Here is a 13,534-nt window from a genome sequence, read left to right as displayed (position 1 = left end):
TGGTAATGAAAGAGAGAGAGAGACAGACAACAGATGATAACCTCGAGATGAGCTCCGCTAAAGCTGACCCATCTGCAGCGAGACAATAGACCCCAGGGTGAATGCTCCGGCTGCCTTTACCTTGTCTGTCCTCAGAGGAAGCCCCCCCCCTCCACCTCTGGTTTAGGGCAGTATATCCCTAAAAGGTGCTGGTGGCCATCTTGCTGTGGTTTCCTTTAGCCTCAAAAGAAAACGCTGGCTACAGTAGCTGTGTGCAGGGCAAGATCGTTGGTGTCATGCCTAGGGTGACTGTGAGCCGCTGTAGCAAAGTGCTGCTACAGCCAACATGCACACACACACACATACATATAGACACACATGCACACACACACACACAGGATGCCTTTTGCAGACGCAGACAGAGCCTCATCAGCCAATGGCGTGAGGACCTTAGCGGCTTGTAAATTATCTTCCATGCCTAGACTCTCCTAAACAAAGGATCCCCTATGTGGGCTTTTTACTCCAGCCCTATGCACATGGACAGGAGGCAAGCTGTGGAGCGGATACTGCACACTTGCTGGATCTGGATCAGAGGAAAACAAATCCTTCACCGCTGAGATATTAACCCCTGAAGCTCCTCACCAGCATGTCTTCTGAGCTCTTGGAAATTTTCTCATTGATATCAACATAAATCACATATGTTTGGGTTTCAGGCGGCTGTTCAGACAAATAAATTAAAATACAAACACAACTTTTTACGCATTCATCGGAAAAAACAGCTGATTGAAAACAGAACAGATTAATTAATAATAGAAATTAATTTTACAGCCATGAGTAAAATATTTACTCTGTAAAAGCAGAGGCCAACACATCACATGACAATGACACTAGCCAGTTTGCAGAAGTTTGTGAGTGTGTCTCCCCTAACATTTGTAAGGCATGTGATCTATTACATTATAAGGAAGCGGTGCAAAGTTAGACACAGTATGAAGCATGTTACATCATGCCCCCGCCTTTTAAACAATTACAAACACTGTCATCCTCATGGCCCCATAATTTTCTGCAGCACCCACATGATCAAGCAGGATGGATGGATTCTCACATCAGCCATCTCTCACCAATCCCCCCCCCCCCAAAAAGCCTTTTCCTCTCTTTCTAAGCAGAAAAGCTGCATTTAGAGAGAAAACAAGGAGAGAGAAAGCAAAAGAGGGAAATGTTATGCGAGAGTAAAACACTCCCTCTCTTTTAAAGGCAACCATGTGGCCAAGACGTTGAGGTCACGCCAGGACACGAAAACATGAAGTCAGTCCAAGCCAGCGCCTGTCGGTAACTTTCTAGTAACCAACGCCAACAGTGTGTTTGATTGTGGAAGCAGAGAGCGCGTGGCGAAGTGCAGACACAACAATGAAAACTATATCTGTGCAGTTTGTCTAGCAAGCAAACTTCAGGAGGAAACAAATGGGAAAAAAGAAGGTCATGGTGGGAGATGCAGCCATATAGACAGATTTAGCAGTGGGCTCTATCAAAATCTTTGTTTTTATGAGAAAAATGTACAGTATGTTAAAGATTTGTGTTCTTACGCCCATTTTTGCACATCTGTCTTTATCAAGCTACTGAGTTCAACTGTCAATTAGTCAGTTAGATGCTACAAGCTTATCTCAGTCAAACTCCTGCACACTGTGTCTCAACACAAATGTGCCTTGGACCAATGCCTGACATTTATGAAGAGCAAAACTGTCTGTCTCTCATTCGTCACACTGATGTTAAATGGAAAGGTTCAAATATATCCAGTCCTTTGTAAAGCAGGTATAGGGGAAGATGTAGTGTGCATCTATTAATGCTAATATTCAACGTTAAGTCATTTCCCTGACACATTGTAAAACAAACACAGATGCAATATGTATATATTTCAACATATTTGATATATACATGTCACATCATCCAACAAAGAAATCTTTTTTTCTAACACTCTAAAGCTGCTGTCACAGATTCACTAAACTAATAATCTCCTGAAACTGTATGGAGGAGCTGTATGTGAGAACGCAATTGTCCCATGTCAGTTGCTTACAAAGTACGTTTTTCCCTGCCAGCCCCTTTGTAAAAACTCCGGATAATGTCCAAGTGAGCCCATGTGAGAATGTGAGAGGATTGAGACTCACCGTGAGCAAGTGGGATGTTTCTAATGTGCGACTGATGCAAAACTGAAAAAATAAAGAGAATCCAAATATCTCAGGATGAAAAAGAGGTGACGCTGGGAGACGGTTACCTGAGTTGTCATAAATGTTTTCAGATTCACTATGGCAGTTATTAGGAAGGTGTCCTCTGAATGGTAGTTACACAGGCAGTCTGACAGGTTTAGGGATGTTACACACTACTGTTAAACAGGTTACACAACCCAAACATTAATCACAATCCTTGTGAATACACACCTACCAACTGCTGTCATGCCAACTACGAGTGTGCTGCTGAGGCATTAATATGGTTACTATGTTTAAATATATATATCAATATATATAACTAAACATACATAAAACAAATCATTTGCAGTTACCCTGTAAATCTGATCTGCTCATGCAACCTTCAATTCTTTCAAATCACGTAATAAAATCCCCAAAAATGCATTATTTCACAATGTTAAACTACCTTTACAACTACAATGAATAAAACCCGCCTCAAAGCCTCAAACTGCATCTCAGCCTTCAATATTCCTCCTCCTGCAGCCACTCCATTCCTTCATTCCAAAATACTCCACAACTACTAACAATATTTCCCCACACCCTTCATTTGCTCTTTAAGTGTCCCATATGTTTTCCCCCTTAAACTAGTTTCCCAGCTCTCATTAGGAACAAGTAGTCTAAGCATTAATCACCTGGGGCTACAGTACACGAGCGTGCAGACAAAGAGGTAAAGAGAGTTTCTCTGCAACACAGTCGTAAACTGTCTCTGACACATCTGGAGGCTGACCCACTGGAGACAGGCTCCAGTGATGGAGCGGTGCCAAATACAAATGTTGCCAATAATTGACATTACTGCCAACACTAATGACAACTTGTCTCCCATTTGCATGGACAAGCTACAGAATATGGTGGTTAGTTGGCGAAGGGTGACAGCTGGTAGTTGTTTTCTAGTAAAGTTATAACTCTCTATCACTCATTGTCACTTAAAGGTATATGATGATCCTGCAAACGTCAGATGAGGAAAAAGCAAGCTGCATTATTCAGAGAAGAGGCGTGTGTGCGTGTGTGTGTGCTTGTGAGGGGGTGATGCTGACTGCATATAAATCAATATTAACATTTTATAACAGCCAATTAGCAACAAAGAATCAAAGTAATGATAAACCAAAAATGGGTGTTTGAGTTAATCGATTACAGTTTAAACTACTTAGTCAAGTAGGGAGCGCTCTTAATAAGAACTCACATAGTTCTGATTTATGTGGATCTACGTCTTAATGTAAACTCTTCTTTTATACCAAATGTACAAATGCAGAAAACTGCAGAGAGTATGTGGTTTGATGGTCTGCGTGGATGGTAAAAACTTTATGGACCATAGCACAAATAAGCTTTACAATGCAGCAACACAGCAAGCTCATGCATGTACAACCTCTCACACAACAAACACCTCTTTGTACAGGTTAAACACAAAATACACACCAATATGTAGAGACTATGAATGAGTGGTACTAATCTACATGCAAACACCCACATTTTACATTTGGATGAAGCCTGACTGAGGCCGTGTGGGCCTCGAGGAGAACCTTGGAATCATAAAGTCTGTGTTACCTGAGAGGAGGCAGCACTGTGGCTCATAATCAGCAAACTTTAGAGGCTGCTCACATATCCCGCAACTTTCTTTTCCAACAAAATATCCACATGTCCACAACATAGCTTTCTGCACTCTCTTCTGCACGCTCTCTGCCTCTTCAACAAACACACACACATACTTCCTGTACAGATAGTGTGTAGCCCACAGATGAGGCTATTTTAAGGACACAATGGATTCACATTCAAAATTCCATTTCACACACATAAACACAGACTCCGTTATATAACATACTACAGTCCCACTCTTGGAAGGAAATGTGCACCATTCAACACCACACCCAAAACCCACATGGACTTGATTCAGGGTCTAGCACTGATGGTCAATATGAAAGGACACTGGGTCACTCCAACTTTGACACCCCAAACCCATTGAGGATGAACTTAAAACCTTTATTCAACAAAATGTGCTTTTTAATCTTGTGCCTGCTTTGTCTTTCTTTGTATGTATCTGTGTGCCTGTATGTACTGATCCTTCAAACATGAAAAAAACAACATAAAATGCTTCCATACTTCTTCAGTGGTGTCATCCAAGTGTCTGTAAGCCCCCGGCATTCAAATTCAACACGGAACTGTGTCATTTACACCAGGTTTTTAGCCTAAATGTCCACTGTGATCCACATGTGAATGTGGCTTCAGAGGTGCACTCTGCACAGTGCACTGAAAAGCACGAGGACTGAGCCCTAAGTATGCAAACGTTTCCACCACAGTGTGGCATCAATCAGAGTCAGTGTACGGTGCAAGACCTATTCTCTAGTTCCCACACGTTATCACTTTGTGGCCAAGTCGTGGTTGATGATTGGACCGTACAGTGTGAGCACATAAATCTTGAGCTTCAGCGAATGAGTTGGAATTTAACAATTTAACAGCATTTTTTTTAAATCGTGCAGTGTATGCCCAGCATTACGAAAGAGTCAGGGCCATGTTGCTTTAAACACATTGAGTTGTAGTATGAGAGTCTTACTTAGGTTTGTGCTAATGCAACATGCTGAGCAAGCATGTTGACCAAATAACAGCACGTGTGTATGCATACATGTCTGCAGACACGCTTTCAAGCTGCAGTGCGTGCAATAAAGAGACAATAATTAGTTATGACTGAAATGCATTCTGGGGTAGATCCTTTGGATGTACTGACAGGAAGGAGCAAGACAATGAGAGTTTTTATATCCTCTTCAAGAGCTCAGGCTATATTCTAAGTCAAGGTGATGCATGAATAACCTCTGGTTTCTCCAGAAGGAAGCCATTGTGTGCCCTTGCTAGGATTTGACTGGCATTTCTTTTAGGGGGCAAAATGAGGATTTTTTTTCACCCAGAGAAACCAAGTGGCACGACTTCAAAGCTTATCCGGGGACTTTAAGCCTTACAACAGTGAGAACAAACCCAAAGAGTCAGGAGCAGAGCACTAACAGTTTAAAAGTTTAGCTCTGCAAACATCTGTAGGGTTATACATATTACAGAGCATAAAACAAACAAACTGCCATGTGTTTCAATTACTTTTTGAAACATTAAAGTAAGCAGCATCTTCGTGACGTCCCGTGTCATTAAACGACATATCTCTGGTTGGATGTAAAATTTCAGCTGGGCACAGTCTGGGTCTTAGATCTGCTCTGATGTGTGGTGGGCTCTGGCAATACAACTGAGCAATAAATCAAATAAAAGAACCATTTCTACTTTTTTCTGGGCCACTACCCAGCTAACCCTGCAGCCATGACAGATAACTACCTCACAGGGTCTTTTTACATTTATTTGGGGTGGACCAGGTTCACAGAAAATACAAAGCAGCCCTCATCAGAGGCAGGCTCATGTCATAAAACATGTGTCTGTGCCAAAGATGAGGAGAAGTCCGAGGAGAGGGAGAGGAGGCAGAAACACAACTCCCCTCAGTCATAATGAGTTAGCTCTGTTCAAATGTTGGCAGCATCTCTGACATTTCACGAATCTTCCTCGCTACCTCGGCCCCCTTCTGTCCCACATGTTTATGTAATAAAGAGGGTTGAAAACGTGGATGCGCGGCCGTCCTCCAGCTCATTGCCACTGTGCCCACGTGCGTGTGTGGGGGATCCTGGACTCCTTCATGTCAAAGGAGATGATTTATCTTTCAATGACAAACAGGATACAGAGTGACGCACCAAACTCTATCATGCTGTAGAAATACTTATTTTTGTTAAAGAACCATTCCTGCCTCTCTGCAGGTTTACTATTCTGCACTTATTACACACACATACATATATATATATATATATATATACACTACAAATCTTACACACATTGTAGTTTTCTCCAATGTCTTTTATGTTCCAGCTGTCCCATTTCCCTTCAGTATAGAATGATAATCATCCTGAAGAGACTGGAATCCTGTTTAAGTGAGATACTGCATCAAACCAAGAATAATGTCTTCTTTTATACGTGTTGATGTTGCAGTGAAAGATGATTTGATTTGTATGTTTGTTTGAGAACATTGTTACAGCATCTTGAAATAATTTCAATTCACACTATCAATCAATGTTCAAGATCGTTAAATGTCATTGCTGAGTTTGTTGTCTGGGATAAAGTCGCTCACACTGCAGTGAAACACAACATAACATAGTGATAATGCAACTGCATAAAAAAAGTAAAAATAGTGCATTGAGAATATCAAAAAACAGAACATCTACATTTTCATGTGTCTGTTGTAATGATCGAAGAAACATACTTCTAATCACATAAGCGTTTGAGGCAGACAGATTCCTGCTGAGCCTCCATGAGCAGGACAACCTGCACAGTTTAACCTTATCACCCAAATGCAGGTTACCAAGTTCAGAGCCTTAAACCCACAAGAGTGTGTCCGTTGGTTATCTCCACTAATCCTCATTACGACCCTGAGAATACTCAATCAGACAACCGAGGCAGGTCAAAGGTCAGCACAAGACAATGAGGTCACTATGGCAACTGTGGGCGCTTACGACCTCCACTTTTGTGTGTGAGAGACGGAAGAGGAGTTCAGAGCTGACAGGAGCGTCTGAAGGGACAAATCACTCTCACTTTACATTAAGTTGGATCCATTTAAGAACAATGAGGGGGGTTTTGCTGCATGATGGTCTCAACTGCAGGCTACATAAAGACATATATGCAGCCATATAAGTGAACACCCCCCCTTTCACAGAAACACACAGGTATGAATCAATCACAGACACACACACCGCTTAGAATATCTGCTGTACTGCCAAAGTAAACAGTCACTGCTGGGTGCTACAGGCTGCCAGTCCTGGCTACCAGGGCTCTGTCTGAGGGAACCACAAGTTCTTTCCTGATACACGTGTTGTCTCAGCTGGCTACTCCTCTGGTAAACGCACTGCAGCAGAAAAAAAGGTAAGAGAGCAAGAAGTGCAGAAGATAAATGAGTTCACAGGAGGAGCTGAGCTGAGCTGACTACAAGTATGCAGGGGACTATTTGTAAGAAGTAGAGTGCACCTGCAGTTGTGTTGTACGGAACTGAGCTTTGCTATGTAATTATGGTGCACCTCAACCTCACCTAAAGTGCACCTCACTAGGTCTTGATAAATACAGTGTCAAAGAGACAACAGCATGCACAAATAATAGTTCAATACTACCTGTGAGTGCTAAACTTTTTGCATCAAAAACATATGCAAATATATTTAATGACTTATTCATAAGAGCTGTATTCTTATGTTGAAACAGCTACATGCCTCTTTGCATTTCAGTTGAAGTAACCTGTCATCTGCGTCAATCTTACAAACTGAAATTGAAAACATGGGAACTGTAAATATCTTGCACCCTTAATGTAATATATAAAATTTGAATTAAGAAAATAATAATTTTTAATGTCAAATCTAAACATAGACACACAACTGATAAATCAGCCATATTGATTACATTATATATTTGAGAATTTGTGGGGTTATAAAAGTAAAATGAGCTGCCGGCCCCGATCGACTGAGAGGCAACAACGGGTCACATCCTCATTGTTCAAACACTGATGATGGTTGTTTGTTGTTTTAATGAGTTTTCTTTTTACTGATTTAAAAATACATGTTAATTACATTGCCTTGATCCTGACATAACCATTGTGAGTCTATAAAAAATATTCAGCCTAGAACTCTAAACATGTCAAGTCAAATACACTTGACAAACACAGAAGGTTTTGCTACTGTCAGGGTTTGTGCATATGTGTTTTAGCAGGCTAATTTGTGGTACACCAAGGTCCATGATTCGCAACATTGAGGATGAATTTTATTAATGGAAGTGAAACAATGTCTTCACTTGCAAAACTTGTATTTTATTGCAGTTAAACTCTACCCAGTATTTAAGTGGATATACAGAAATCCTGGAACTTTCTTTGTGGGTATACAGTGTATACTTGTGTATCATGTCCACTACAACTGGTGTGTTTGTGTGTGTTCAGGTCTACATCTCAGCCTTGTCGTCATGGCCCCTAAACAAGGCCAGTCTATGAGGTGGGCCTTAAGCCTGAGTGAAACCAGACATTTTTCAAGGAAAAGCTCCAATCTCAGTGTGTTTGACATTCACTTTCTTACACACAGACACAATCAAAACAGTTCTGAGTGTTTTTGGAATTTATCTTTGCACATACTCACACACTGCTGAATCTGAAATGTATGTGTTTGATGATCAAACCCATCTTGGTGTGGCTGCTCATTCACTCGCTGTGGTAAAACCAGAAACAGAACTCATGTGCCACTATGTAAACTCCTCATTGGCCTTTGCAGCTTTTTGAAAAAAAATCCTCCTGGAGATATAAACATTCGTTGGAAGGGTGTGTGAGCTTGATCAGCAAGACTGGCCTGCAAGTATGTCAACGTATTACTCACACTACAAGCACACAAAAGGTTAACCCACATACACTGACAGCATGGTTTCTTGATTTATATATTTAAACACAAGAAAAAAAGGCAACCTTGCACTACTTGTTATGCATCACAGAATTAAGCGAAGGATGAAGATGAGGATTTGCCAGAGAGCATCTTACCATCTGTCTTGACAGCACCTGCTTCAACCCTGCACGTACACTGACAGAATCAAACAAAAAAACCTGTTCTCAAACCACAAATATGTTATTGCTGCATATTTGCGTAGGCCAACGTGATGTCAGTTAAGACAAATGAGGAAATAACTAACAGCAGCCTACAAACACACTGTCTAAAGTAACAACCACGTGCTGTGTGTAAATGTGTCTCTCTCAAACACACACACTGACCCACATTCCAGGCTATCCCAAATAATATGTTTGTAAATCTCTGGCCGGCCTGATCTCTCCCTCCTCGCCCCCACGTGTGCTCAGAAATAGTGCACAAAGGTCAATCAACCCTAATCTGCTACTGCCACTGCTACCACTCGGAGCGCTCTGCCAGTAGATGCATGCACAATTGCACACGCAAGACTGCAGAGCCACATGGACCCTTGCTAACACATACCTCCCCCAGCCACATGGACACCAGTGAACACATGTCCATGGTTATGTAGCTCGAGTTGCCATGCAGCTGCCATGAGAAACACTTATTCCCACTGACCAAAATGATTGAAAAATCTTATTTGGCCTGCTGCAGTATGTTATAGACACAGTTGTGTCTATAACATGCTTTAAGCAACTTAGCCACTCACCTGAATAACTTCATAACTTCTTCATATAGTTCCATGCAAGATGAAATGTGATGCAAAAACCGTGCACAGGTAAACAAAACTATTTAGTAGAGTACATACCTCTGCCAAAGCCAAACACTTAAAATTCGTAAAAAAAAAAACTTAAATTCAATCAAGCTGCACCAAATTGCAAGCACTTGAAACCTGTCCCCTAAATATGTATATGTAATACACAATATAATAATATTTTCATCAAGATCTATTAATTATTGCCCGGGAATCAGCGAAAATGAATGCTCCAGAGTGTTCACCAGCTAGTTGCTACTTTTCTCCTTATGTGAGGTTTATGGAGCTTTTTCTCTGAAACCTGGTGCCTGAGAGAAGTGAGTGTGAACCAATTCATTGTGAGTAAAACAGCTAAAGCCAAGGGAAGCTGCAGATTCATGTGATAATTCTCTGTGGGTTCATCACTACAAACATCCCCTTTTTTATGCAGTCACGCTGACATTGTCACATTGTCTTTTCACAGAAAGAACTGTAGCAGGTTTAAAATTGAAAAAAACTAAACCAGGGTCACAGATGTTAATTGTCCTACTGGGCTGTCTCAGTAAAATATGTGTTCACAAAGCTATTCAGTGCCACCAAGCAAAAACATCCGGTTCAAATTGGCTTACATGGCCAAACCCATCCACACTCCAAATGCACACTAACACAAACAGACTCATACTCTCAACACATGCTGACCTGCTGCCGGTCATGTGACAGTGCCTTCCCGTCTCACATGGGGGACGAGCCGCGCGTGCATTCATACCTGATCTCTATTCCACACACAAACACACACACACACACACTCACACACACACACTCACACACACACACACACACTCACACTCACACACACTCACACTCACACCCACACACACACACACACACACAAGTACTTCCCCTTTCATCACACCACTCGTACAACATATATCAACATATAACAGGAAGGCACCATGAAGTGAAGTATGCAGCCTCAGTTAAAACCAACCGAGAAACTCACTGAAAGTGAAATCTTCTGTTTCGAATCTGACTCACTCGCTGCTAACACTGGACAACTGGGAAAACTTCAAAAGCAATGATGTCAGACAGTAACAATTGCGCAGTTGCTTCGGATCAGCTGTTTGCACACACACAAAGAAGCTCCAGTGTAGTCATGCTCAAACTGTTGACTAAATGTGCCCCTTTGTGGGAAACAACCAAGGTTCTGACTGCTCCTGAAATTCTAATTCACGGGTGCAGTTTACTATAAGCCTCACCTGTGCAGCAGAGAGAGTGAGCGGAGACAAGGTTCTCCTTTTCCTCAGTTCCACGCACTTCCTCAGCTTGCAGATCTGGTGGCCGGTCCTGCGGTTTAGGCAGCAGCTGCACTGGCCACAGTTGATCTTCCTCAGGCACGGCTCGCACGTCCCACACCTGCTCCGCTTCTTCCTCTCTTTCCTGTGTGGTTTAGGAGCAGTCCAGGCGGGCAAGCAGGCCCCCTCTGGCCCCCACGATGTGGGTAGAACAGAGGGGCTGGGCTCTCCGTAACCTGCGTCCGATTCGGTGTCAAACGAAAAAGAGGAGCGAGTGCTTTCCGAGCTGCAGGACAAGGTGGAGCTACTGTCCAGAGGGGGAGTTGAGATCTTTGGCACCGAGTCCGGCTCTGTCGCAGCTGCCACAACGCCACCCTTGCTAAGGGTTGATTCACACTCAGTCGTAAGGGCACCCATGCCCGACTGAGGTACCTGCGACGATGACAGAAAGGATGTTCCTTTGTGGCTTCGGCAATCGAATGGCTCTGGATTGGATTCAATATCTTTGGTCTTCGTCTCTGCTGGTGTGCACACTCGTCTTTCTCCCTGAGGAGGAGGGATGTCTAGGCTCTGCAGTCGATGTGGTTCCCCCTGACTCGAATCCCTCAAGCTTCTAGGTTTGAGGGAGTCACTATGGATAATAACCGGCGTGTTTCTCTTCACAAGAACAGTCTGAACCATTAGGGCAGATTCAGGGACCGCCGAAGACTCTGGGATGTAAGGTTTAGCACCACAAGTGGTAGGCTGCATGTCTGTCTTACCCTTATTCAGAGCTTCTAAATCAAGGGTGTCTGACGTGGACGAGGGGGCTTTGGTTGGATTTGAGGTAGCTGTGTTGGAGATTCGTAGCACACTTGCAGGTGGTTCTGACACTGCTGTTGGGCCTTTGTTAGAACAAGGAGGATCTGCAGGTTGAGAGGCTGGAGTGCTGGGGTGGAGGTCAGTAGCTTTGGCTGATACATCATTCTCCTTTTCTTTAACCCCGCTCTCTTCTGCCTCACCATTCCCCAGCCTCTCAACGACCTCCTCCATCTCTTGCACAGTCTCGTCTAGCCTCTTGACGGCTTCATCTGCCTCAAAACTCTCTCTTTTCTCCTTTTTTCTCTCTGTGACAACTATCATTTTCTCATCTGTCCTGTTCTCTTTCAAGTCCAACGTGTTACCTTCCTCTTGGATGGTAAATGCATCATCTTGCTTACCACTGCTGCCAAGATTATCACACTCATTTCCAACGCTGCCACCCTGCCCCCCTGGTGAGCCCATACTGGTTAGCACAGAGGGCTTGGAGGTGCTGTCTTTACCTCCGTCATCGTAGATTTTCAGCTGTCCGTCAACATCATCACACACAGGTTCTCCAGTCATACACAGCAGGTCACCTTCATCGGCAGTCTTCTTGTCTTGCTGCGTTTTAGTACTGTCACAGCTGCCCTGCACACAATCCTCCAGTGTGTCGTTACAGAGTGGCGAGTCTGCTTTAAGAGGGCTGCCCTCTTTTGCGTTGTTGACCCCTGGACCCTGATCTTTGATATTTGCAGTAACTTCAAAATTTGTCTTCAGAGACACTGGAAGGATTTCATCGACATCGAAGGTGTCCGGTTTCAAATTTTCCTCAACATCCTCATCTGGAGTTGAATCGTTGATGGTGGTGATTGAGGACCGGCTTCTTGTGCTCCTCTGCTGTGACGCTGCTCCTCTCCCAGTGCCCCCCCTGCTCTTCCTCCCTCCGCGAGGTTTAGGAGGCTGGCCGGGAGGGGCGGACAGCCGCGTGCCCCGCAGGGATGCCCTTCGCCCTGGGGGGTGCTGTAACTCGGCACATTGGTCAGGCAGATTGCTCTGCTGTCTAAGCGTGGCAGATCCTGTTTTATTCAGGGCATGGTTAACTCTGCCAGGGGACCTCCCAGGGCCACGGCCAGCAGGCCCATTGACTCCTCTTCCGCGGTTGCTTTTGCCTGACTGTGTCTGTGCTCTGGGTGTGGACCTCTTCGGTTCTGCAGGTGTTTTCTGGGGTCTCTCCGTCGCTGCTCCCTGGGGTTTATTTGAGTTACAGGTTCTCCTCTTGGTACTGATAACTTTCTGGGCATTTTTTCTCTGAACAGGTGTCTGTCTCCTGGCGGTTTTGGTGGTGGCAGGCATGGCTGAGGGTGTGGAGGAGAGGATTCCTGGAAGCCAGCATGGGAGCCAACTGAATGTTTATCTTTTTGCTCAGCACACAAGTTCTTTCTTTTTTTTTTAAAAAAAGCTCCCTTTTTTGTGTTTTATTCCTTAAATGTACAACAGGAGGGTTGTTGGTGTGTAATTACAGTGCATGACCTAACAGGAAGGTGGAAAAGACAGAAATCAAAAATACAGATAGCCGCAGCACCTTTAAATGTATAAACAGAGCAATAACAACACCCACAACTGAAATTGACAAAAAAACTACAAATAGCCATTGCAGGTTAAAATGTAAAGTCATGTGTATGAGTCATAATAACAAACACTAGATTACTCAGAATGTAAAAATAAGACAAAAATGAAATATCACAAATAGCTGCAGCACCTTAACTAGTTTACTCAAGGTGAAGAAATAAGACAGAGTCACCCTCAAATGTATTTTTAGAGTCATAATAATAAAGAGTAGTTTACACAAAATTAAGACATGGTCAACCTCAAAATTGGTTTTCAGGATAATAATCTTACTCAGAAACATTAAGTACAATTTGAGGGTTGGCAACATTTAAGTATAGAAGCTAAAACGCTAAATATACACAATGTTTCTTGACTTTGTCTGCTGGTGAATGACACTTTCGCCCCGCCTGAAAT

General features: G+C 43.2%; 1 protein-coding gene across 1 annotated transcript in view; it reads right to left on the bottom strand.

Moving 5' to 3' along the window:
- tet1 (tet methylcytosine dioxygenase 1) overlaps nt 1-13,534 on the bottom strand; it is a 29,745-nt gene that overhangs the window by 15,348 nt on the left and 863 nt on the right. Inside the window, exon 2 of the mRNA XM_020096939.2 lies at nt 10,697-13,042. Within this exon, the coding sequence (XP_019952498.2) occupies nt 10,697-12,865 (2,169 nt within the window). The 5' untranslated portion in view covers nt 12,866-13,042. The remainder of the gene's footprint in view (nt 1-10,696; nt 13,043-13,534) is intronic.

This window comes from Paralichthys olivaceus, chromosome 14 (assembly GCF_024713975.1).
Source record: "Paralichthys olivaceus isolate ysfri-2021 chromosome 14, ASM2471397v2, whole genome shotgun sequence".
NCBI classification, from domain to species: Eukaryota; Metazoa; Chordata; class Actinopteri; order Pleuronectiformes; family Paralichthyidae; genus Paralichthys; species Paralichthys olivaceus.
The sequence above is the reverse complement of the archived record's forward strand: the minus strand, read 5'-3'. Positions and strand labels throughout refer to the sequence as shown.